We start from the raw sequence: 24,078 nt of genomic DNA, 5'->3' as shown, positions 1-24,078 counted from the left end.
TGAGTACTAATTCCAATCTCCGCCTGGCATTCAATTTCATTGATAACATAAATATGATATATAAAACCAGAAAACAAGACGTTGCGCATTGTACATTTAAATCCTACATGATATACCTTAATTTCACAATCCTGAGGCAACAGCTAGTGTCCAAGTGTTTTGGAATCCAAGTTACATACAGTGGATTTTGCATGAAGTGTGCTAAAGACTTTTATTGTATCTCCAGGAACTCTACATAGATTCCTCATTTGATGTAATAAAACAGCCGTCTGGATTCAGTTATTCTCTACATTCCTCTTTCTGATTGTTTTCCTGTCCTTTTTATCCTCCTATTGTAGTTTGCCCACTGAGCCAGCTTTGGCATGAACAAAAAAATGTGATTATTAGGAAAATGCAATTTCCAGACTACAGTACAGTAACATATTACTGGGGATAAATTTGGCTCTAGAACAGCTGTAGACAAGACAAAAGAAAGGAGTCCCCCCCTTCCACTCCACACTGATTTAAACACAGTATCGTTGGCTGTAACATTTTGAACTTCAATCTGAGAAGTAAAATCAGAATTACTCCTTTTAAACCACAACCCAGACATCTCTAGTTTCAGTCTGGGTCATGTCACTGGTCTGCTGTGCAGCTGTGATCATGATTGACCAAAGTTTGCCCATTGTGTAGCTGCCAGCAGGAAAGTAATTTCTTGACTTTCAGTGAGAAGACAGCTCTACATATTGACTTATAGTGCCAATTGGTTTCCAATTGGCACTATCTCTACCGTAAGGCACTGTAGAGTACTTAGAGAGAGTGTCAAAAGATGAATGGCAATGACAGGTGGGTATGTCAAACAATAGGTGACTCCTAATGGGGAGGTAATATAGGTAGGTAGGTTGCATTAGAGTCGTAAAGGCTCATCTGGCCAGATCTTATCCTGGATTCCATGGTATTCAGTAAACAGAGACCAGAACATTCCCCCTCTGGAAGCCAGTCCATCGCAGGACCTATTCCTAGCAACACTGGTTCTCATTTATCCAGCTGGGTGAACTGGATAAGGTACCACCTTGAGGTAGTGCACAACAGTACCTACAGCAGGGACTCGAACCAAATGCCCATTAATAATATGTCCAGAGACTTATCAACCAAACTACACTGCCCCCAGGAGGGTACAAATTAAAAAATATTAAGCAATTCCAAATATTACGACACTAAATTTGCATCAGTTTCAATCGCTGACTTATAAATGGGATTACTTATTTATGAATAGATTATAGTTACCATCTGACTACTTAGTGTGTAAGTAACCACGCAACCAGAGGATAATCCATAATAGGTGTCATTCCTTTTGTTTTGGTATTATTTCAAAGCAAAAAAAAAAACTCCTCTTTCAAGCCTATCAGGGAGGTGCCAGAGCTCTTATATTTAAGGTGCATTATCTGCCATCGCTTCAGCCCCAGGGGCCATTAACTGGCTGGGTAACTGTGTATTACACCTTCTCACCTGCATGTCTTTCTCAGTTGCATCCTGACACAAAACATTCAGTTCACATTTCAGAGGAAAATCTCTCATAGAGAGGAAACCCCTGAGGTCATGAAAACAAAGCAATTTTTCACTATCACACTGCAATGGAGCTAAAATGTCTTTTGACATCATTGCAAACAGGGCATGTGAGGCCAGGTGACTCAGTGCTTGAATGCTCATTGTTATCAAAGGAAAACAAAAGAGAAAACTCAAAAGAAAAACATACTTGAAACTGCTGGGAGCAGAGGGAAAGCTTTGTATGGGGTACATTTTGCAGGGTAGTAGATCATACAGTTTCCTATACCTAAGAAAAAGCTTGTTTCGAAGCTTCATCCTGAACACCAGACTACATATATGAGGGCTCTGAAGATTTTGGCAATATGCTCCTCTTACAGCAAAATGTATATTTCTCAGCCTTTTCCATTCTACAGCAGACTTAATGTTCATAAATATTGTTATGGTTATTGGAAGTGGCTATTGAAGTGTCTTCAGAATCTAGAAACAATGGCCTAGTGTTGCCTAGTTTCAACATTCAAAGTTCTTGGGAGCTTCAGGGAGCAAGAAAAGAACTAAGATGTTTACTACGCTGTGCTGGGTGTGAGACAGATTAAAGGATCTGTCTGGTTTACCATGGTTAATTACATTCTGAATGGTTAAGAGTCATCTATAGCTGGGAAACAGAAGATAAACACAGACAGGTAGGCAGTCAGAAGGACATGAGAGAGAAGGAGCAGCGAGAGACAGGAGCACAAGAGAACAGAAGTGACAGTGAAGCTGGGAGATCCTTGTTCCAGTCAGCCTTCAAGACCAAATTCGAGTACCTAGACTTTGTTAAGAGAGCTTGCCATTCTGTTGTTTTCCCAGTCTGGTCCCGTGTGTATAAACATTGGTTACACCACAAAACTAATATATTGTAACGAATATGCCAGAGACCCAAGTTCACACCCATGCAGTGGAGAGACTAAATGGGGCGGGGAGCAGCGAGGGCACAAGCCCTAGAACCTGAATGTGTTACAATATAAACAATATATGATTTATTCTTTATTGTTCTACAATATTACATTAGTTAATATATGAAAGCACATCGGGTGGGAAAAGCTGGTCACATGAAATGGTTCATTAAGCAGTGGCATAAGGATTGGAGAACATCAAGAGCAAACATACTGATCATTAAAACAAACCACTTAAAACTGCAATTCACAAATTACTAATGAAAAATGAAATCTTTGCTGAGTCTGGTACTCTAACGCTGTATTGAACAATCATGGCACACTGTAGGTAAACTCACTGATTTCGTTTATTAACATTGGTCATCAACACAATTAGTGTTCGATACAGGCTGGTAGCATGTGCGCCCACTGTGGGAAGAAATACAAGCTGCACATCTGCAATGCCTGCTTTGCATCAGTGTGTGGATGCTGTTTTGTGGAATTGTGAGCCTGGATAGGCATGTGCCTGCTCACGGGTCTCTGATCCCTTGATGTCATATATCCTGCCTAGTTCACCGCACAGATGTTCACAGGAACACAAGTATAAGGATTAAGGCATCCATCCATTGACCTGACCATCGATATTATTAATTGCTCAATAAATTGCATCATAAGGACGCGTGTTTTCCTGCTGGAATGTTGTGAGTTCAGGAAGACTACAGGTACAGCAGAGAGTGAGCACGCAGAACTTGACTAATCTAGTATCAGGCAGTTTGATTAATCGCGACAAGTGGAGTTCTGTAGCAAATGTATTCCCCCACCCAGACCGTCACACTTGGCACTCCTCATCGATCTTGGCAACTTGCTAAGACACATGTTCTCCCGTGTCATGTCAGGCTAGTGATTTCTGGCAGTGGACACCCCAGACAACAAGCGGCAGTGCACTGGCTTATCCCAGGCTCCAACATGCCAGTGGCAAAAAGGCACTCTTTTCTTGATAATCGAAGAATACTGGTTCTTAGTTCCTTTGTGTTTTTCTTTCTTGATTTTCAGCAGGCCTGGCTTTTAAATTATTAAATCACCCCATCAACTATGCCAAATCAGCTCTCCCTAATGAGTTAACTTAGGGCTTTGTGCAATAGTCAAATATAATTAAGTGCTCACAGTCATTAATGAGTAATCATTACAATGAAGCCAAAAACATTAAACCAATATCCAAAATCCATGATGTCTCCTAAAAACATACATGCATCAACAGTGATATGTTTGTTTTTATGTTGAGCATGCTTATGGCCGATAAGCACGGAAAAGAAAAGAAAACAGAATTTTCTGCAATATTGCTTTTCATCACGTCCCATATTTTGTGTTGTTTAAATTGTGCCAATAGCAACCTTGGTGCAGTGTAATTCAACCCCGCTAACAATGAAGAACAGTAACATAAGATTGAAAATGACAAAAAAGTCACACATCTGTGAAATTAAGTAAATAAGCCTGCAGCAAAATAGAACAGAATCACATGAGTCATAAACATTTTCTAGAGATGAAAATGATCATTCACAGAGAGGTGCTTGTGAATCAGACCAATTAGTGATTCCACAGAGTGATAAAGGGATTACTATGCAATGAGTAGGGCTGCTTTAGTATGCTTAGTCAAACAATAGCTTCAAGTAATAGTAAACAAAAGAGAAGGAGTCTCCATTCCTGGTCCAAGAGTTATAGCATCTTTATTGGACAATTATGTGAATTATTAATCAAGATCTGTAATCCGATCAATAAAGGAGAATGTGACATTTTCTTACCGATATATGGATAACAAGAAGAACCCAGTTTGAAGGCTCCCTAAAACTGGAATTGGAGCCTCCCATTCTGGTTGTTGGGCTCTGTAGTCCGTAGGTTTTCAGTGCGTTTTTGCAGAAAGCTAATATAGTCAATTAAAGTGTAACTGGACCACTTTACTCTGCTCCACAGATTAAGATGTTAATGATAGGAGAACCTGATTGTGGGGCCCAGTTATCGTTGCTGGGAATCTACACTCAAGGGAAATAACCCAAACAGAATTCTTATTCTTTTGAACACGTTGAGATCTGCAAAAGTTAATGACAATGGACTATTTCACTTTTTTAGAGGGAAATTCTCCATTTGAAATGAAAAAGCAAAAAAACAAAATTCAAATAATAGATTTAAATAATATATATATATTAGTTATATATCATTTTATCCATAACGTATGTTTACTTTATGCTCTGTATCTTTACTGTAGCAGAATATGCCTGACATACTGATTCTACTTTTTTTTGTCCCTGAGAACATTCCATCCCTAACAAGCCTGTGCCTCAAGCTAGAGACATACTGTATACAGTAAAGTCCACACAAAAGTTTAACATTATGAATATGCAGATCATAATCTTATAAAGAGCAGACTCGGAGGTACTATTTAGGACTATTCTGGAAAACAGTGGTTTTTGAGAAACCGTAATGACACCAGAATGTTCTTCTGATGTTTTGAGTTCATTTTGCATGTGATTGTTTTATGAAGATGCAATTTTAATTTCATTTAAATTCCATCTGCAGCCTCAAGTTTTTTTTTTATTGAAATTCATTAAACAAGTCAGAATGTTCTTTGTAAAACAAAAAAAAATAAAACAATTTCTTCATTTCTGAGTTTAGTTTTATAATCTAAAATAAATTACCTTTTGATTGTTTTGTTGTGCTAACGGAAACATGGCACACATAAAGAAATGATTAAATGATATTAAGCTGTTTTATTTAATAAGTTCTTTGTCTGGAAAAAATGGTTCCACAATAAAATTAGCAGGGCATTAATATCATACCAGTCCTGGTCCAGCAGCACTCAAACAGCTCCCACATCCATCCAGCTCTGGACTTGTTCATATAAGGTTTTTCCTTTGCTAACACCTGTTACATGTTTTGCTACATGTCTTATTTTTCCGTAGTATGAGATGTATACAACTTGAATATAAAAAGTTTATTAGAAAATGCGGAGAGCTTGTAAAGTAGATCAGTTCTGATGTGTTTTTGAAATTAGAATGACACTTTTGGTCTTAATTAGGAATGCTCTTTTCAAGGTTTCTAGTGAGGCACTGCTGAAACTTGTTTTACCAACCCTAAAAGCAGCAATTGGCAAAGCTTTACACCACTGACCACATGAACATTCAACATTACCTTAATCAACACACTGATCCCTTATTTACACACTGTTCAGTCCTGATAAATGACTTTGGTGCTCAAGGGGTTGGTTCATGGACCTTTGGTTTTTGAAGAATGTTTTCCCTGTCTCAGAGGAGTTCATTTCTGGAAACCGATGGGTCTTGCGACAATTTTTAACAACTCTTACCAGGCCTGTATATGTTTAACAGGTATCAATGATTAAATCTCTTGCATCTTTTAAAACAGCAGTCTCTAAATCTGGTGCTAGAACTTCAGTGCAGTATAGGGTACCCTGAGCCTCTTGCTCAAGATTTAGGACACCTAGAATTTATTGATCAAGTAAACATACTTTGTTGAGTTATGGGAACTCTGGTCCCGAAGGATATCGTGATTAGTAAATGACCTTCAAATATTTTAGATTAAACACCTAACATCTGGTGCGAAGAAAAGCTACAAGACAAAAGAACCCTTGAAGGCCTTTCCTAAACAATCAGATGTTACAGAATACCATTCTGTTCTCAGGCCCCAGTAGAAATCTGTTCATGCTTCCTAAGTGTTTCTGGAAGTCCATTTGTTGCTCCTTCAGTCTCCTCATGCCGACAAGATGTTTTAACATATTTCTTTAGCTAAGTGCAGGTGATTAAAAGTTCTCACTGGTAGGTTCCAAAACATCTTCACCCCTACATGTCCAAAAACCCATCAACTACAGTGATCCCTTCTTGGAAAAGCAATTTCATCTCCTTGCTCTTACCTTCAACAAACATTTCATTACATATTCCAGACAAAGCCCGTTCCATATTTGGATAAGAATACTACAATTGTCCCCTGGATGCTAGAATTCAACACTGGTAAGAAAAGAACAGCGAAACAGCTAAAATTAAAAGATATTTCACATAACTCCAGTGACTAAGAGGGATTGTACATAAAAAATGTTGCAGCTGAATATGGGACTTTCATTTATTCACATTTAAAGGTCTGGTAGAATCATGAGGACTAAAGCTTGATACTGCCAACTTAAGAAATGTTTGCATTTATTATTAAGCTATTCCTGCCCAATGTTACACTCTTATACTGTACATTCACTCTTTCAACTCAGAAGTATTGTATGATAAAGGAGGCTTTTTTTGTACAACAGCGCTCACATTAATAGTTTGCATTATTTTCATGGAAACATCAATATGATTTTTGCCGTTTCTCTGCCGCTACCTTTAGTAGCAACTGAATAGCATTTTAACAATGTGAAGAGCAAGCCATAACTAGAAATTAGGATATGGAACCTCCATGTAATATTTTTGCAAAGCTCTTTGCTTGAATTACAATTTTACTGAGGTATTGTATAGCATATTTAGTGAGTTCTGTATTACAGTATGACTCTGAACTGGATGAATCAGTCAGAAAATGGATGTTGGAAGTACAGTACCATAATACCTTGTAAGTGCAAACACACTGTATGGAGAGTTTCCAAACTTGTGCAAAGTTCGGTGTACATAAGGTTATGTTGGGCAGTGCTTGTGCGTGTCCAATAAATATTTTATACAAAAGTCTACCATCATTAGATTGAGAGATACTGGAGAGCTATACATTTTAGATTATATATGTAACTACATAATAAACTTTAAACCTTAACTGGATGTTAGAGAGGACTGAAGTTAAAAATGGACAAAACACTTTTCATCCCTAATTGAACAATTTGAAACAAGATTCCCTGTAAAGCAGGTCAGAAAAGGTGTCCATAATAAAAAGGACTGTTTATAAAATGACTTCAGAAAATCAATACTGTTCACTGTGCAAAAGATTCAATCTTTCACCCTGGTGTTTTGACTACTGGATGTTTTCTTTGCATTTTATAGTAGATGTGGAATGTGTGGGAAATGCACATTGAACATTATTTCAAAGAACAGAATGAACAGAACTTTAATATGATTCCATTCTACATAAACACATTGCCTTGTGGTGAATAAAGTAAACAAGTATTGCATACACTTAATGAAAAATAATAGCAAATCTGGAACTGTTTTTTTATTCATCAAATCACTGCTAAGTAAATTGATTTCCTGTTAATTTTTAAAGGAATTTTTCAAACATTTAACTGTGAAAAACAATTAGATGGTTTACAGACCAGAGATGTTTTTAAATTAACTATGCTGGTCTTTGCCCTGTATGGCACATCTAGTTGTTGTAAAATTAAATTGATTAAATGTCTTCTTAACATATCCCATACTGCAATTCAACAGTTCCAATGAATTCATTCCCTAGTAATAAGGGAGGGAAAAATAAAAGGCTCAGTTTTGTTTGGCATTTTCTCCTTAATTTCCACAGTTCTTGACATTATTAGTCCAAAGCTTACTAAGCTTTCTTTATGAGGGAACTTAAAATCACTCTGGGCTTTGGTAACAAGTTATAAATAATCACAACCCTGTATGAACCCTTGAAAATTTAGTTCAGTGAAAAGGGCAAAGCAAAGAGGGGAAAAAAAGCCAAGACAAATGTTTTCATAATCATATACTGAAAATAGTTTAATATAAACACATTCAAATAGAAATACTACAAAGTAGTATTTTATACAAAACAGTTTAGAGATAATGTTCTTAGACTCCTTAATTATAATTCACAAAACAAAATTGCACATAAAACTTATTAAAGTCATCCTTGAGTACTGATGCTTTTGAGTGCACGGAATCAAGGTTTCACCGAGCATCTCATAGTGGACTCTTACATTTTCACCAGTCAGCAGTCTGTAGCAGAGTCTCACAAGTGGAAAGGCCACTGTGGGGCCATTAAAATGCCACCCTGGCAGCTACTTCATATGCCAGTCCATTTACCTGCAGATTACGTTGTAAAATAAAACCTGAAATAACCTTTCAAGATTTTCTGAAGAATCGAGACAAAACATCATCAGGAGACATTCTGCCTTCCTAAAAAACATGTAAACATTAACACCACAGAAAGATGTCACAGGCATTAACTTGATCCTCAAGTAAAAAAAAAAACAACTAAAAAAATGACAGTACGAAAAAAAAAGTAGGAACAAATAAGTTAAAAGAAAAAAAAACATCTGTCATTTTATAGAACCATACTTACGTACATGATGCAAGGAGAGTCTTAAAAGAGGCCCAGAATTTGGACATTCAGGAGTCCATATATCTTCAATGATCGGAATCTGATTTGCAAATGTTCCCTGGTATCAGGAAAGAATACTGTATTGGAGAGAACTGACAACTTGCAAAGTCTGCCTCTCGCAAACTTTTTTTTTATTTCTTGGAGAATTATCTCATTTGGCCATTAGGTTTTGGGGATGGAAGACTAACTGTACCAGTTGTTCAGTGATCCTTTCCCTCTGTTCTGTTTGAGCCTAAATTTAAGGGCTCGTCTAGACTCACTCCCATCTCTTGGCACTTGTCAACAAGCTTTCTCAGCTTATCAGTTTTACCTCCTTCTGCAGCTTCGTAAAGGAGCCGCTGCAAAGAGAAAACAAAGAAAAGCACCTTGTCAGTAATACAATCCAGCATGAAAACCATTTAGAGAATAGTTCGTAAAAAGAGCAATAAACATGAAGTGAAAAAAAATTACATCTTTCCATAGCGTGGCACAGAGAGGCAGCTTTAGAAGAGCTTGGCGATAAAGGTGGCAAACCTAGAAAACAAAGATGGCAACTTGTTGGTGGCATAAGAAAAAATAATAATAAAGGCATTTGCTGGGACTATACATTGACATGCCAGTGCAATGCTGGGATAACTGAACTCCTTTATAACATGGCTGAAGCAACGCCCCAACACCAACATAAGCAAGCATTTCATTGTTGATATTACATTTGTATTAATAGCATCTGCACCAAAAACTATATTAGGCTATACAATGCATGTGAAAGTCAAAAGATTTGTTTCATTTGATCATCAACAATTGGAACAACACAAAAGGAGGGGTAAAAAGGATCATCGCATTGATTATACATGATCTAGATTAATGACAATATTTATTGATATTATTGAGACGGGCAAGTAATCCCCCACTATTGAACACTAGAGTATTTGAAGATTTAGATTCTAAACATCCAAATAGTCAATTTCAAGAAGGACCATATTTTTAAATGAAAACCGATAACTCTCACGACAACGGTAATAGGCAGGAGAGTGGATCCATTTCATTTCTGAGGATTATGTAACAGAGTTAAGGTGAAAGACACTAGTCCTCTTAGAAACTGAGCTGGAAACCCCTTGTATGTATGCTTTCACTGTCACCGTATAAACATTACAAGAAAATTTAACAAACGCACAAAAAACTCTGGAAATCTCAATAAAGAGAACACATGCAAGATGAGGCTAAAATGGTCTATGAATACTTGTCATAAAAAAGGATACTATAGGTAATTTGAACTCTATCATTTGTCTCTGCCCACTTTCATAAACCTACCTCTGCACGCCCCTTTAGCTCATTCTCAACAGCAATGGCTCTAAGGATACATAAAGGCAAAACAGGATGTCAGCATAAATCAAGCAAGGAGGATATTAGGAAGTTCAGAACAAAAACATCCTTTGTTGAGAAAGATTCTACCGTATCATTACAGTCACATTATACCTTGAGGGAAAAGTTTTCACTATAAAGAGACTTACATTTTCCAGTTTGCAAGACAATTTGGAATGCTAGTGGTCAACATTCTGGCCTGCAGTTTTAGATGCTGAATATTGCCATCACGCCATTCCTGTCGCAGCAACCTAGACAATAACAAAGAGACTAATATTCCAGCCATTACAAAATGATCCTGAAAAACAAGTTATTTCTTTGAAATTTTTCATTCACATTTGTCTGACAGTCAGGGGAAGAGGCCAATTTACAAAAAAACAAAGCACCGAACAAAGCGCTCGAAAACACAGCTGAAAAAGGACAATAAGCAGATATAACCAAAAAGCCGAAATGAGATTCAATGATCTGAGACTGGAGAGCCTTCAATTCTCACCACGACACAATGCTTATGTTTTCTGTAGAACATCAAATACCCATATGTGAATTAAAACCATTTCAGATCACATTCAGCATGGAAAACTGGGATTACTGGTTCAGCTAATCTTGTATGTTTTTGGTACCTTAGTGCCAGCTCAGTATTTGTTGGCATGATGTATCTGAGTCTTTCCAAGGCAGAGGACTGCTGAGACTGAGGAAGGCAGTCCAGATAGAAGGATATAACCTGTGGAATACATGGCAAATCTTTCAGAGGACAAACTGGGCACTTCAAACAAATATATCTAGAACAAAATAGGATTATTTCTTATTTATAACTTCAACTCTGACAAGCAACTGACATGACAACTGGACCTAACTCAGCAGGACACAGTTAGCTTTTGCTTTCTGAAGATCATAAAGGGAGATATTTAATCTAAGGAGATTACAGTCTATCTGGCAGGATCACCGGCACATGGGACTCCTTAAAACACAGTTTCCTGTAACGCGAGGAAATGGGCCACAAAGGCTATTCTTCCTTTAATCGAAGGCCAACGCATAGCTGTTTGCACCCAGCCAATAGATTGGCTACTTTTGTATACTTTTCCCCCCTACTGGTAATCTCAGAGCCCAGAGCAGACAGGTTTGTTTTATACATTGGAGGAGCTATATAGAACTATACTTCATTTTCGGCCACGTAAATCTGAGGTAAAGTTGGAAATATTACATGGGAAATGCCAAAAAGAGACAAGATTTCATTTTATGCAATACTGTTGGAATGAAAGCTGACATAGGACTAAAACCCTACATCAGACATTTTCATTTACATGCTTTGACAGAGCTTGATTTTGACTGATTTACATTCCCCTGAGAAACCTCAGTATTATGTCTGAATTTCTCCAGTCTATTACTGAGAAATGTTTAAACACATAGCAGATTTCAATAGGTAAAGTACCAAAAAAGATACTGCTTTTTACAAAAGCAACCTTTTTAATCCAAAGCTGACTAATGTGATCAAAGACAAACTGTCCATTGACAATTTGAAATACTTGACATCTTGTTTACCTTAATACCAAGTGCCACACACAAAGTATTAGGAATTGTTACGTTGTGACCTGAACAACAAATGTGATCATGTGCAGTGATATATTAAAATATTAGGAACTAATTCTGGATGTCCCACTGGGTGGGGAAACTTGTGATACAGTTGTGCAGCTTTTACCGACAGCCCATCCAATCTACAAACTTGTCGGTTTTGAACAATGTGGGTTTCCACAACGACCAGAGGCATTCAGTAGAACACAGACGATTTTACAAGAAAACATCTCTTCAGTCTTTCGCAACACAAAGGGTTTGTAAATTGGAATACTAGCACTTTCCAACTACTGTACTTTTATTTTCTAGAACATAGAGTATTACACATTTAGGAAAGTAAGTAGTTCTGACCGGCACTCGTTTAAAACGTCAAAATGTCCCAACTACCAAACTGCTAAAGGCAACCATGGAAAAGCCACTGAATATTAAAAACGTACATGCTGAACATGTCAATTCAAAGAGCTATTTATTTTCCAACAGGACTTGTGCTGGAAGGTCCAATGTTTGTTCACTGGCATATTTGAGGTGGCTCAAATATGGCAGTCAATGGGAATAGCAATGCATAAAGGTAGCCTAGGGCCAGTTATATGTATGCGTTCATATATATATATACACACATACATTAAGCCAGCCTTTTTATTCTGAAACTGTTCACACTTGGGAAAAGGTGGCTTTGCAATGGCCCAGGGCCATCCTAAACATAAGTATGAAAGGGGTCTCAATCATACCCAACCCCAGCAAAGCACAGTCAACTGCAAGCCGCTACTTGGGGAATCTTGGTTGCAGCCAGATAATGACATACTTGAAGCCCACATCTGAAACCAACAACATCTGGAACATAGGGCTCAGAATGCACTCCGAATGAGCGCCTTCACTGGTTGAGCCACTCTGGAGCCTTCCAGTAGTTGCTGGTTTTGCTTGACTTGCTTTGGTAAAATATTACAATCTGTCGTTTCCACAATAAGAGGCACACATTTTCACAATACACAAGTGCTGTGCATCAGAAGACTGTTTTGATCGAGAGAAACACTGACAAGATGTTTTCCTTCAAGTCATTAAGAGAATACATTGTAGGACACAAAGCTAAAGTATTCTACTACCGGAGAATAATTTAAACACAGGACTTCCCACTTGTAATGCAACGGCTTATCTTCTGTTCGCCATCTGGTCGGCAGATGATGGAAAAGATGCTCTCTGAAGCACAACGAGTTTCTTTACCTTATTGTGGAACTGGAAGTTGGTCCAGTAATCTGCACTGCTGAAAGGAACAGTAAATCTCGTGGGAACCGTCACCAGGCACCGGTGCACGAGATCTGTAAACATTTTGAAGTCTCGGTTCTTAAATTTGGATCCAATGAGTCTACTACTAGTAAAAAGGAGATAACTGGAAAGAGAACAACACTGTTAGATTTGAATCAGATAAACCACAAATACAGCTTCTGTAAGACTGGAAAGATGCCGTTTCTTTTTAGGCTCAAATAAAGATGTGCAAAACAAAAGAGTTTGACTAATAAGTGAACAGAGAAGGATAATAAGTCATAGCGCATGCTTAAGTGCTTCATTGTTAGCAATGTTCCAGACCCAAGCACAGAGATTCCCTAGTGCTTCCAAATGCCATTCTAAAAGGGTTTAAGGGAGAGCAAGGCAAAATGGGGACAAGTCAGTTAATCCCTGAGTACAAGAAAACCTACTATTAACTACTGAGTGGAACATATGCTAAGGATGATTCAGCAGACTAAATATTAATGAAAGGATTATTTACTTACTCCAGCCACAGTCTTTGCACTACATCATGTTGCATTACAGTGCCCAGGGCCCTCTCAAAGGCGTCTACTGCTTCCCCTACATTGGCATGAACAGACTGCCACAAGCTGTTTAAAGAAACATATTTAAAGTTAACCAATGAAAGCATAGGGAAAGCGTGCCAAAAAAAAAAAGGTTTGTATGAATTTTTCCAGAGTATGCAGGTGCTAATTAACAACAATGATAGAAGATTCAAATAATTTGCCAATACATATAATTGCAAGACTGCAAAGAGCAATGTTATTTGGTAAGAGATTATTTTACTTACCAATAGATAAGCCACATGAAGGGTATCTGCTTATTGAGCGAATTGCCAACTTCTTGTTTGATACAAGGTGCCCTGAAATTATTCTGCACTGGGATATTGAGGAGATGGCTAAAAAGAAAAAAAAAAGTTAAGGCAGTGTGTAATTCTGTCCATTTTTAGATTGATTTTCTAAAAATATTCCTAAAAATACAACTAATGGACTAACAAATTAGGATGGCTTTTAAAGTTATATGATTCTCATTTCTAAATTAAAAGTGCATTTTAGCTAATCCTCAAAATGGAAAAAAAACATGATCTTTTCCACACCTATGCAATCTCTTTCTACATTTGGGCCAGTGGTTTGACTATATCTACTCTTGACAAGTGAAACCAACCTGTATAAATCTTTAAATTTCTTTAAAATATGGACAAATATAAATAATAAATGGGTAACCCACCCCTACAAGGTAGAAGAAGCAAATTAGCAAAGGTACCTGTACAGGTATTCTGCCATGCAAGACAGGTTCAAACTAGGAACCAAACGTTGTCACAATTTTTCCAAAGCCCTGACGTATGTCCAAAGTTATCTTAAAAGTCAGTCTTATCACTTACTGCCTGCAAGAAGAATCCATAAAACAGCCCACTACCATGTCATGACCAGCTGGTTATTTTTTGGTGGCAGAGCCACACACAGGCACTTATTTAACTTATTTTACAATAATATAAAACAATATAATTTTACTGAGACAAACCAAAAGACCATAAACAGCACTGACATTCCAAAAGTTAGGAATTTTGCATTAGCCAGCACAGGTAATAACCATCACTGCAAACTCCAGCTCTGAGAATCACAACAATGAGTGTGCATAACTGATTTTCGCATAACATACTAAAGTCTAAAGATGCACATAATTCCAGAAACATGTGTAACTAATTGTAAAAATTGGCCTAAATGCAGAATAATGGCTTATAAAAAGGCGAATCTTAAGAAATTGAAAGAGACTGAAAGTGATCTAGACCCCTGCTAAATAAATTTATCGTATAATGTGTACCTCGTCATCGTTTTAAATACACATTATGCATTTAAAAAAATACTTTAAGCTGAGGATTCTATAAAAAAACTAGCAAAGCAATAATTATTCCATATACAGCGCACCAATGTTTGGTCATTTGTGTGTAAACAGTAACGGCATCTCAAAACTGTTCGTTTTAGCATGCGAGAAAGCATCCTGTTAGGTTTAACCAAAAGTGACATTAAAATGACTAATACCGTTTGCTTAATTATCACCTAACAAGTTAGGAACTATCGCTAAAAGACCATCACAGAGCGGAAAAATCAATTTTGAAGTTCCTGAAGCATAGAGCAACCCTTTACTGACAATATACTTCATTGTTTTACCTTTTTTCCCCACCCCCTGAGAAACCTACCGCAAAACATTTACAGGATGCTGTTCACTTGCTGCAGTTTCACAGAAAGACATAACAAATTCCTGAAACAGAGGGGCTATGGTATGCGATTTTTCCTGTGTAGAAACAGATAAGATTATGTTGGTTAGAGTATATATGTCAGTGTTAGAAACTTACAGTGTTTTCTTGTCATTAAAAAACTGTTGTATGTGAACCTTTTAATCAGTGTTACTGTTGCACCTGTCAATATAACAGCAGATACCTACACCTACATGTCAGGATCCCACAAAGATTTCAAATGATTCAGTTGTTTTCGAACATTTGCAATCTATAAAACAATTTTAATCAATTTGTAAACTAAGATACTTGGCACATCGGAGACAAAATGCACTTCATTGCCCTCAAAAGAACCAAATGTAAAACTTAGCATGATGCTTAAAGTTTTTCAATGAACTTTTTACAAAGAGAACTTCAAGAACAACTAGTTCTCCAATCGTGGGACAGGGCAGAGATGTTCTTGTTAGCCTGATTTTCAAAATTCACTGCCAACCGATACTAACTCATCCTGAACTAGCATAAACGGCAATGTATTACCCAGAATCTGATCATACCCTATCAAACACCCACAACGTAGACATCCTGGAGTACCAACAAAAATCTAGCCTACGTAAGGTCATACATTGTTTCTGCAGTTAGAAAATTTACAAATTAAAAATATTAACTTAATCCAACATTAAACCTACTATTTTCAAGGCAGTTACCATTTTAAAACATTTAATTACTGGGATGAATGTTGTGACAATTGTGCTTAAAATGTTTAAACAATTAACTGAAAACTCTGCCTCTTGTCAAATTACTATGTAGAAAGCTTATGATGTTTCTCCTTCTTGCTTTCAGCTGGCTACTTTTTTCTTACAAAACAAATCCTACCATGAAATAATTCTTTGCTCACGACTGGTTTTGAGACCAGATCATCCAAAACAAACCTCCATAGCGACAGTATGACAACTGCCTTTATGTTCTCCCATTCGTTTCATGAACTGTTCCATTCAGTTGCACATAGCACTCTTTCCTTTAGCACCCACTTATCCTCAAAGTAATGTGTCGTTAAACAAATGTAACCGATTTTGTAGTATTTTTACATCCACATATCTAACGTCAATGTTCCATGACCAGTTTTGAGACGTATTCTCCATGTTCAGGCATAACGCTATGCAGAATTTCTTTAGCGTACTTTGTATTTAGGGAAACAGCAGTTGTGTCAGGTGTAAAAGCATTAACACATCCCAATGCAGCACTGATGTCAATGCAGGCCTTGTGCTAATTCACACAAAAACAGTCTTCAGTACCCGATTCAAAAGATTTTTCCAAATCACAGTCTTTGCTACCAGTTTTAGCATTGATTCCCTATGGACTTTGCTGGGAGTCTTTAATTACATTAGGGAGGAAAACTGTAGGCAATTCCTCCCAACCAGGAAGGAAACGGCACTTTAGTTTCAGGTGTGATCAAGCTCCAGGGCTACAACTGTCATCTGAAAATATGTTTTTGCACATTTTACAGTTCACTAATTCTAATTCTTTACTGTTTTCTTTCAAGATTAAAAGATTTCCAAGCATCTGGTTATCTTATTGAACCATTATCACTGTGTCACTCTCACCTTAGAACAGACTATTCTATTTATCTTGGTAAATGCCAGTTTAATTACCTACTGCACAATTAACTTTTCCATGTTAGTTATGTCTTAATGTAGCTGAACCAGAAGAGCACCAAATAAAACAAAATCAACTCCTCACAGTGACATGCCAGAAAGGTCATCAGTTTTGTACTTGGAACAAGTTTTTTGTTGATCAAAAATTCTGATCTGCACCATTACCAAAAATAAAAACCCATAGTTGACCTGCATGTTTTGACCCTAACCTGACTGGCCTTGAGTGTCACCTTGAGAGTTACTGCAGGTGCCTATAATAAAATTGAGGAAATTAGTTAATTTAGGGCAGTCCTGTATGTGCTGAAATGATTCTGTAAAAAATACGGCTCAGCAAAATGAAAGGAGCTTGTGAGATCAAAACTAGCAAGACACTTACAGACTCATTTTAGGGTTCAAAATATGATTTTTGAAACTCACCTGTAACACAAGTAATCTGCAAGCATTATAGAAGATCTTCCCATTATGAGGACTGTTTCTCAGAGCACCAAGCCAAACTTCAAAGGCTTTTTCAGTCTCTTCTTTCTGTATGTACAGCTCAGCCAGAGATTCTAGCAATTCACAGCAAGAAGCACAAGACTCCAAAAGTGTCTCGCAAAGCCTGACAGCTGCCTCCCATCTAACATAGAAGAAAAACATTAGTGTCTAGTTAAATGCCATCAAAGCCAGGAAAGATGTGCCCTGAATGAACATATTACCTCCCCAAAAGCTGATTCAGCAGAATCATGTTTCTATACAAAGGCAAGCAATCTGTAATCCTCTCTTCAAGAGAAGAGCTCTCATCAGTACATTGGCACACAGCATCTGTAAAGAATAAACCACGTTATGTGAGTTCTAACCAATTCTAAAAACTGATATCAGTGAATTTGACTTTTTAAACATAACACTTTCTTATACAGTCTATACAGATGCATCCTTAACATCCATTACAGTCTGGGAAAAGCACCTTGAAAGGTCCATTTACATATACAGGTCTGTTAAGACAGAAAATATTAGACGGATCATAATGATAGATTAAAGGGGCATTTTTGTAACACTTAAAATACGATTTGTATTATTTCAATAGAAGAAAAAACATCAGAAAAATACAACCTATCTTCAAGGACACAAATAAGTAAAAATTACAATGCCAGTTTCAAGTGAATGCTCTTCCTTTGTAAGATTTTACAATTCCAAAGTCTGCTGTCAAGGACAGGTCAGAGTTGGGAACTGAAGCAAGCCATTCATACAGTTACGCAATATTTATGTTTAGTATTTCAGCTCAGACAGTAAAAAGTTCAACATCAAAGAATCTTGGTGTATCAAGAAAAAGGCAGAATCATAAATGGAATTCAGATTGGCAAAGACCCCATTGTAAATTGAAGATTTTTTTCGTGCTTTCTCAGTTTTTACTCAATGCAACCTTATCGATCTCTGCTCAAGTACAATGGCTTCCGAGACAGCTATAAAGCGATTAAGCCATGCTGCACTTTGATAATAAAGAATCCGGTGTCCTGAGTCTGGTATCAGGTAGCAAAAGTCCACTGATAAGACCTCAAAAACACTTAAATGAGATTCCCAGTAATGACTTTATGCAACAGAAACCACCAAATGCCTGTGATGTGCCCTGTCTACACAACTCACTCATCTTTAACGAATTCACATTTAGTAGGCAGAGATGAACATCCAGGATTGTGTATTTTGGCAAATTTGTCTATCTATAGTCAGAAGAAGCTGTAAATTTACTAGTTGCTGGTATGGTCCAATTTTTGAATCATAGTGCTGTTTCTGAAATTATGAATAATAGCTTTAGGAGGACAATCTCAGTAATTATTCCACACACTGCTATCCATAAATTGCTGCTTAAAAGAATGCACTTGGCAGCACCAGTTTTGAGAAATTATTTTGCAAAACCCCGTAATTCAAAACGGTTATTAATGTGAAAGAATCAGAATGCAAGTGTAGCTTCCTTATTTCACTTGCCTTCAAATAGTGCAAGGAGCATGTCAGGGTCAGTCTTCACATCTTTTGGGGACTGCCAAGGAATGAAAAAAAATTCCCTAGAAACAATTCTGGACAGGTTTGAGTTTGCTGGATCATACAAGCTGCTGGGAAGGCTGTTAAATTCGGCGAGATGAATGTAAGCCAACCAGGCCAGGCACCGATCGCTTCTAGTGAGGTGCTCGGCAATGCTTTTTTCATCGCTTGTCGATTTCAAAGCATTCTGAAAAGAAAGGAAAAATTCCCACATTAAGATCAGAAAGCACAAAGGTCGGGATATTACATAAAGTACTTTAAAAGTTGATGTTCTGTACTACTTCCAAATCAAATTATTATTCCCAAGAACGTCTGAAATCACTGCACATCAGCAACGGAATCTACTCTTGTATTATAGTTTTATGTCACATAAAAGGATTGATTATTAGGCTAGTCACACCACATGACTAACAGGTAAAGGAAACTATTCTGGCTTAATTCCCAAAATGTTTTATAACAGACTTGAGTAGCCTGTCAGACATATGGTATAACACTATGTGTTAGACAGAGCAAAAACTACACAATTATGACTTGAGGTAATTGCAAAAAAAGATGCAAAACTCTATTCAATCTGAGATGGAACACCTCACATTCTTAACTGATTACACACATTACAGACTGAACCCAATGTATTCTTATTTCATTCTGTGGTGGTACTGAATGCTTTTGTCTGCATTAGACTGTTAGCAAGCTCCATCTTGAAACTGTCCAGAACAGCTTAGTTAAGGATTTAAATACAACAATGAAGCATGTCACCCTGCTTTCAGACTCTCTGTGTTGACTTGAGTTCAAGTGCATTATGATTCTTCTTTCAACTAACAACTTTGGTTTACCATGCTTTAGCTGTGCCATATTTTACTCTCAGTCTATTAGAGTGCACCCTGTGTTAGAGAGCAATGTTTGCTCTAGAGTCACAGAATTCAGTTCTAGGTGAAGGCTCAGTCTCTCCCATGAAAGGAGTTCAAATCAGTTTGTTGATTCAGAGTTGTAAGGTTTAGGTCTTGCGACGTGGAAATAACAAAAAGCAAGATATATGCATTATACACAAGCCTAAGCCTACAGAGGATAGATCAGTAATCAAAAGAATATGCCCAAAAGCAAAGAGGAAAAAAGTGTAAAGCCATTTTGTCAAACACAAGACAAATTAAGCGATAAAAGCCATAGACCTCCATCTCAGTAATGTATTTAATAAGGTTAATTACAAATGATAACAAGGTGAAAAACCACCATTATCTTATAGACAGACCTGTAGGAGAGCAAGGGCATTCTGATGCCTGCCTGTGAACAGGCTGAGCTGGACTCGATACAGCAGCGACTCCAGTAACTGGAAGGACACCAGTTCTGATTTGTCTCCCCCTGCTGTGCCCAGTAGGTATTGCATGATGCGACCACAAACATAGTCCTTCCCGTCAAAGGAGCTCTCAAGGTTCAGGAACTGAAACAAAAGGAAGACTTTTTTTTTTAGACTTCCTGGCAACTCGCAAATAAATTAGCTGCAAAATACAACTTCACAAAATTACATCTCAAGACACAACATGGTTTTAGAGTGAACTCCAGTTCAGGAGTTGCTCCAGAGGTCAGCAGCACCACTGCAGCTTGTCTCCATTTCTATTTCCCCACTTATCTACCCCCTGATCTAACAGTAGGTAACGTACACCAGTGGCACTGGCAAGTCAGGAAGCCATATTGCAATAAACTCTTTAGCCAACACGCCATGCGTCTTCATCCTCATGCGAGTCTCAAGACAAATAGACTCGATGCAATTGTAACCAACTGCACATGTGAGCGCTAGTGAAGCCAGAAGCAAAAACAAAAATTGTCATTCAGTGAAAAGACTGCTTATCGTATAGATAGAAGTGCCATATAGGGCACATTTAATGGGTCTTCTGTCAAAATAACATTTCAAGAATCCAGAAAGCAAGCCATTCATCTCAGAATGATTGGCTTAGAGGCTTTAATGGACTAGAACTCATTAAAACATAAAATATCAAATAACTGCTCATGATCACTGCAAGCTGCTGAGCTGGTCTTTGCAGAATTTTTTTCCCCTCATTCAAAAATGTGGCAGAGTAGACTCGTTCTACTTCATTATCTGCAGGTTACTGTCATGTCTTTCTAGCTAATCTACCATAAAAGGCATTTCTTACCAAGAAGAAGCCTTGCATATACGACAGTTAAAATTCTTTGCATCTTTGATTTCGGAAAGCAGCTTGAAGAGATTTAAGAACAGCAATTCATTACCTAGCTTGGATTTAATCCAGAAATTGCAACAAAGGAACGCATTTTTCTTAAATTGCCACACAGTGGCATAACACCATATTTATTTAGTGTCTTGGGAACTTAGTAACTTGATTTGAAATAAAATTTGGCGTATTAGAAAGCTGTTGCCACAGAGTGGAAATAGAACACTAGTGTTATGCGCCATGTTTGGAACTTTTACTGCAGATTTCGGTGGAAAGCTCCTCACCTTCCACCACACTTGGTAGTCAGGAGCATACTCCACAGCGGTCTCGCACATTTCTTGCACTTCCTCCTTTGTTCCTCGTTTGGAGAAAAGACTGAGGTAGTGACACCAAACTTCCGGATTCTCGCGGTTGTGTTCTAGAGCTCGGGCCAACGTGTTTAAGGCGGAATCCAAACATTCTGATGATGAACTAGACAGAAGAAGAAGTCCTTTAGTTCTGTGAAAGGGGGGTTCAATGCGTTTCCCCACTGGGTACTAAAACTAGGAAAGTTCAATCTCTAATTCATTTTCAGTGTTATGAGATTCCAACGTTACAAAGCAAAATGATATTTAGTCAAGCCTCAACTCCTCACAGTATTACATAACCATTTTGCAACTATTTTTATGAATGCTACAATACTAAAGTTCTGCTTAACTCATAGTTTTGAATCACATTCATTGTGTTCAGAACAAAACTGAATTCTGATGTTTTAAGATTTTTATCAATTCTAAATATTAAGGTTAAGAATAAATTTCACTTCACTTTGTAGTACAAAGTAACTTCTTGCAAAACTGGCGTACCGTTAAAAAATAATTAAAGGTCCACCTACCTATCTTTCTGGCTGAGGTACTTGTAGGCTAACTTTATCCACAATTGTACATCTCTGGAGCTTTCTAATACACTTGCTTCCAAGTTAGATATGTCATCGGTTTCGCTGGTAAAATACCGGACGTCATCTGGAGTCACACACGCATCAAGAGCAGAACTGTTTCCCCAGGAAGACTCTGAACGATGTTCTGCAACATCAACATTTCATTTTCATTCAAACACTTTAGATGATACGCACAAAAAAAAAAATGTGGTGACATTGGGCTCCCTGAGTTGCTTCAACAGTAAAATCATACACCCCCAGTACAGGTTGGGCTTGCTGATCACAGGTTCAAGCCTTGGTTACCATCCACCTGACCAGGGATTCTCCTAGTGGCAGCACCAAACCAATTGTGCCATGTGCACAAAGGTGGAATTAGTTGGTACAATCCCAGGCCCTCTAGAAAACGACTGTGCTGCCTAAGAGGTCTTTAAAAGACAAGTGGCTTTTAGCAGACTGACTACATTTCCCCATTCTGCCCTGACTGCAGTTGTGGGGCTCACATCCGATAGCCAATATGCGAAAATCACACTATTCCACATTGAGTCAACATAAAACTAATGTCGATTTTTTTTTTAAACAAATATGGCAATACATCAAAGTATTGATTTGTGCACCTCTTTAGTCAGTCTACAAGAACAATTCAATACAGATATCAGCTTTTTAAGCTTCACTCTTATTGTTCCTTGGCTGATGTCTTTTCCGGGTTCTACAGAGTTTTAATCCTGTTGAGAAACAGGATATTTCTCACCATACTTGACAGATCCTGCATTTTCCTCATCTTCATCACTGCTATTGCTGCCGGTCTCGGGCTCTGCTTTTGTCAGCTGCTGGGGCCTCCATTTCCTAATGTCCTTACAGGTCGTGTAAGGGGGAACTGTAATAAAATGCACAAAAGTTATAAAAATGAAGACATTAGAAATGCCTGCAAATTATGCACAGAGGTTGTTTGCCTTCATGCAAAACGACAATCCACCTACTTGCATCTGAGGTGGACACAAACAAGTAAAAAGAAAACATTTCTCATGTATGTCTCATGACTTCATACAGTACTTCATTTTAAACGGGTATAATCTGAATACTGCTCCTGAGCTTTCCAAAATTATCCGCACTAATGAAACCAGAGTACATTCACCATGTACACAACGCAAGAGAAATGCCATTCAAGAAAATGCCACCAAAGCTTAAAACACTACAATTCAATGCCTTCAAATGCATAAATATGTACATTATTAAGACAAATGCCTCGAGAGAAAGAAACAGGTGGACACAAGCAATTACTGTTACACTCAATTCTAATGAAGTAATACAGGTCTTTCTTCATGGGTCGCAGGTTGCAAATACTCACTGTGGCCTTTGCTTTCGTTAACTTTGCTCACAAGGAGAACTGCCATCTGGTCTGTTCCCATTCGATCCTTGTTCATTCCGAACAGCTTGTTGATGTACTTCTCTGAAGAGACAATAAGTAGTTCAGTTGGATTCTAGCAATTCAGTTAAGAATATGAAACCAGCTAGATGGTTTACAAACGAGAGGAGGCCATCTGACCTTTCTCTCCGTACGTACGAAAACAATCACCCCCTGCATTCCACTCTGATTGCAGTCATCTTAATCCCCCTCACCCCCTTCTCCCCATCATTACCCTTAATCTACACAAGCGCTGTGAACCATCACCATCACAGCTGCTAAACAAAGCAAGTGCACAATCCTGGGATATGTGTATGTACCTATACATTTCCATTTCTCACTACTTTCAAACAGCTACTAGCATTGCAGCCTTTTCTTCGTTCAAGAACGATAAGCATCAAAATTGTATTCTTTACATGACGGAACAGAAAAAAATACACAAGGATAACAGAATTGCTCAAAATCATCCCTGTATCCATAAGATCATAATGTTTATCTGGATTCTTCAACCTTTCTGAAAATATAATCTTTGAGGATACTATTACATGTGAATGCTTGGTCTACTTTTCCCTCATCCCACACTTTAAGCACATTTTGGAATGTCAACACCCAACTGCAGCGCAAGAGAGTTGCTGGTTTGGGGCCTGGGAGCAAGAGAGGAAAGGGGGGGAATTAGTGTGCTGACAACTGGTGAGTTGTACAATACCGCTATTACTCAGACATGAGCAATATTTGTGCAGGATCATACCCTGTTGCATAAAACAA

At 37.8% G+C, this 24,078-nt stretch overlaps 1 protein-coding gene across 2 annotated transcripts in view; it reads right to left on the bottom strand.

Moving 5' to 3' along the window:
• Positions 1-8,095: 8,095 nt before the first annotated feature.
• The window catches only part of LOC102694422 (zinc finger C3H1 domain-containing protein), a 32,956-nt gene continuing 16,973 nt past the window's right edge, over positions 8,096-24,078 (bottom strand). Inside the window, exons 19-35 of one of the 2 annotated variants that reach the window (XM_015352860.2) lie at positions 23,257-23,358; positions 22,660-22,785; positions 21,870-22,056; positions 21,283-21,469; positions 20,062-20,250; positions 18,762-19,002; positions 17,498-17,603; positions 17,220-17,418; positions 15,115-15,209; positions 13,708-13,815; positions 13,403-13,507; positions 12,855-13,020; positions 10,688-10,788; positions 10,217-10,318; positions 10,017-10,056; positions 9,177-9,239; positions 8,096-9,064 (exon numbers count right to left, since the gene is read on the bottom strand). In XM_015352860.2, coding sequence (XP_015208346.1) covers positions 8,927-9,064; positions 9,177-9,239; positions 10,017-10,056; positions 10,217-10,318; positions 10,688-10,788; positions 12,855-13,020; positions 13,403-13,507; positions 13,708-13,815; positions 15,115-15,209; positions 17,220-17,418; positions 17,498-17,603; positions 18,762-19,002; positions 20,062-20,250; positions 21,283-21,469; positions 21,870-22,056; positions 22,660-22,785; positions 23,257-23,358 — 2,255 coding nt within the window. In that variant the 3' untranslated portion in view covers positions 8,096-8,926. Of the gene's footprint in view, positions 9,065-9,176; positions 9,240-10,016; positions 10,057-10,216; positions 10,319-10,687; positions 10,789-12,854; positions 13,021-13,402; positions 13,508-13,707; positions 13,816-15,114; positions 15,210-17,219; positions 17,419-17,497; positions 17,604-18,761; positions 19,003-20,061; positions 20,251-21,282; positions 21,470-21,869; positions 22,057-22,659; positions 22,786-23,256; positions 23,359-24,078 lie in introns of those variants that run through there. The other variant, XR_001479023.2, reaches the window with a different exon arrangement.

Source organism: Lepisosteus oculatus, chromosome 7, assembly GCF_040954835.1.
Source record: "Lepisosteus oculatus isolate fLepOcu1 chromosome 7, fLepOcu1.hap2, whole genome shotgun sequence".
Lineage (NCBI taxonomy): Eukaryota > Metazoa > Chordata > Actinopteri > Semionotiformes > Lepisosteidae > Lepisosteus > Lepisosteus oculatus.
This window is presented reverse-complemented; position numbering and strand designations above follow the sequence as displayed.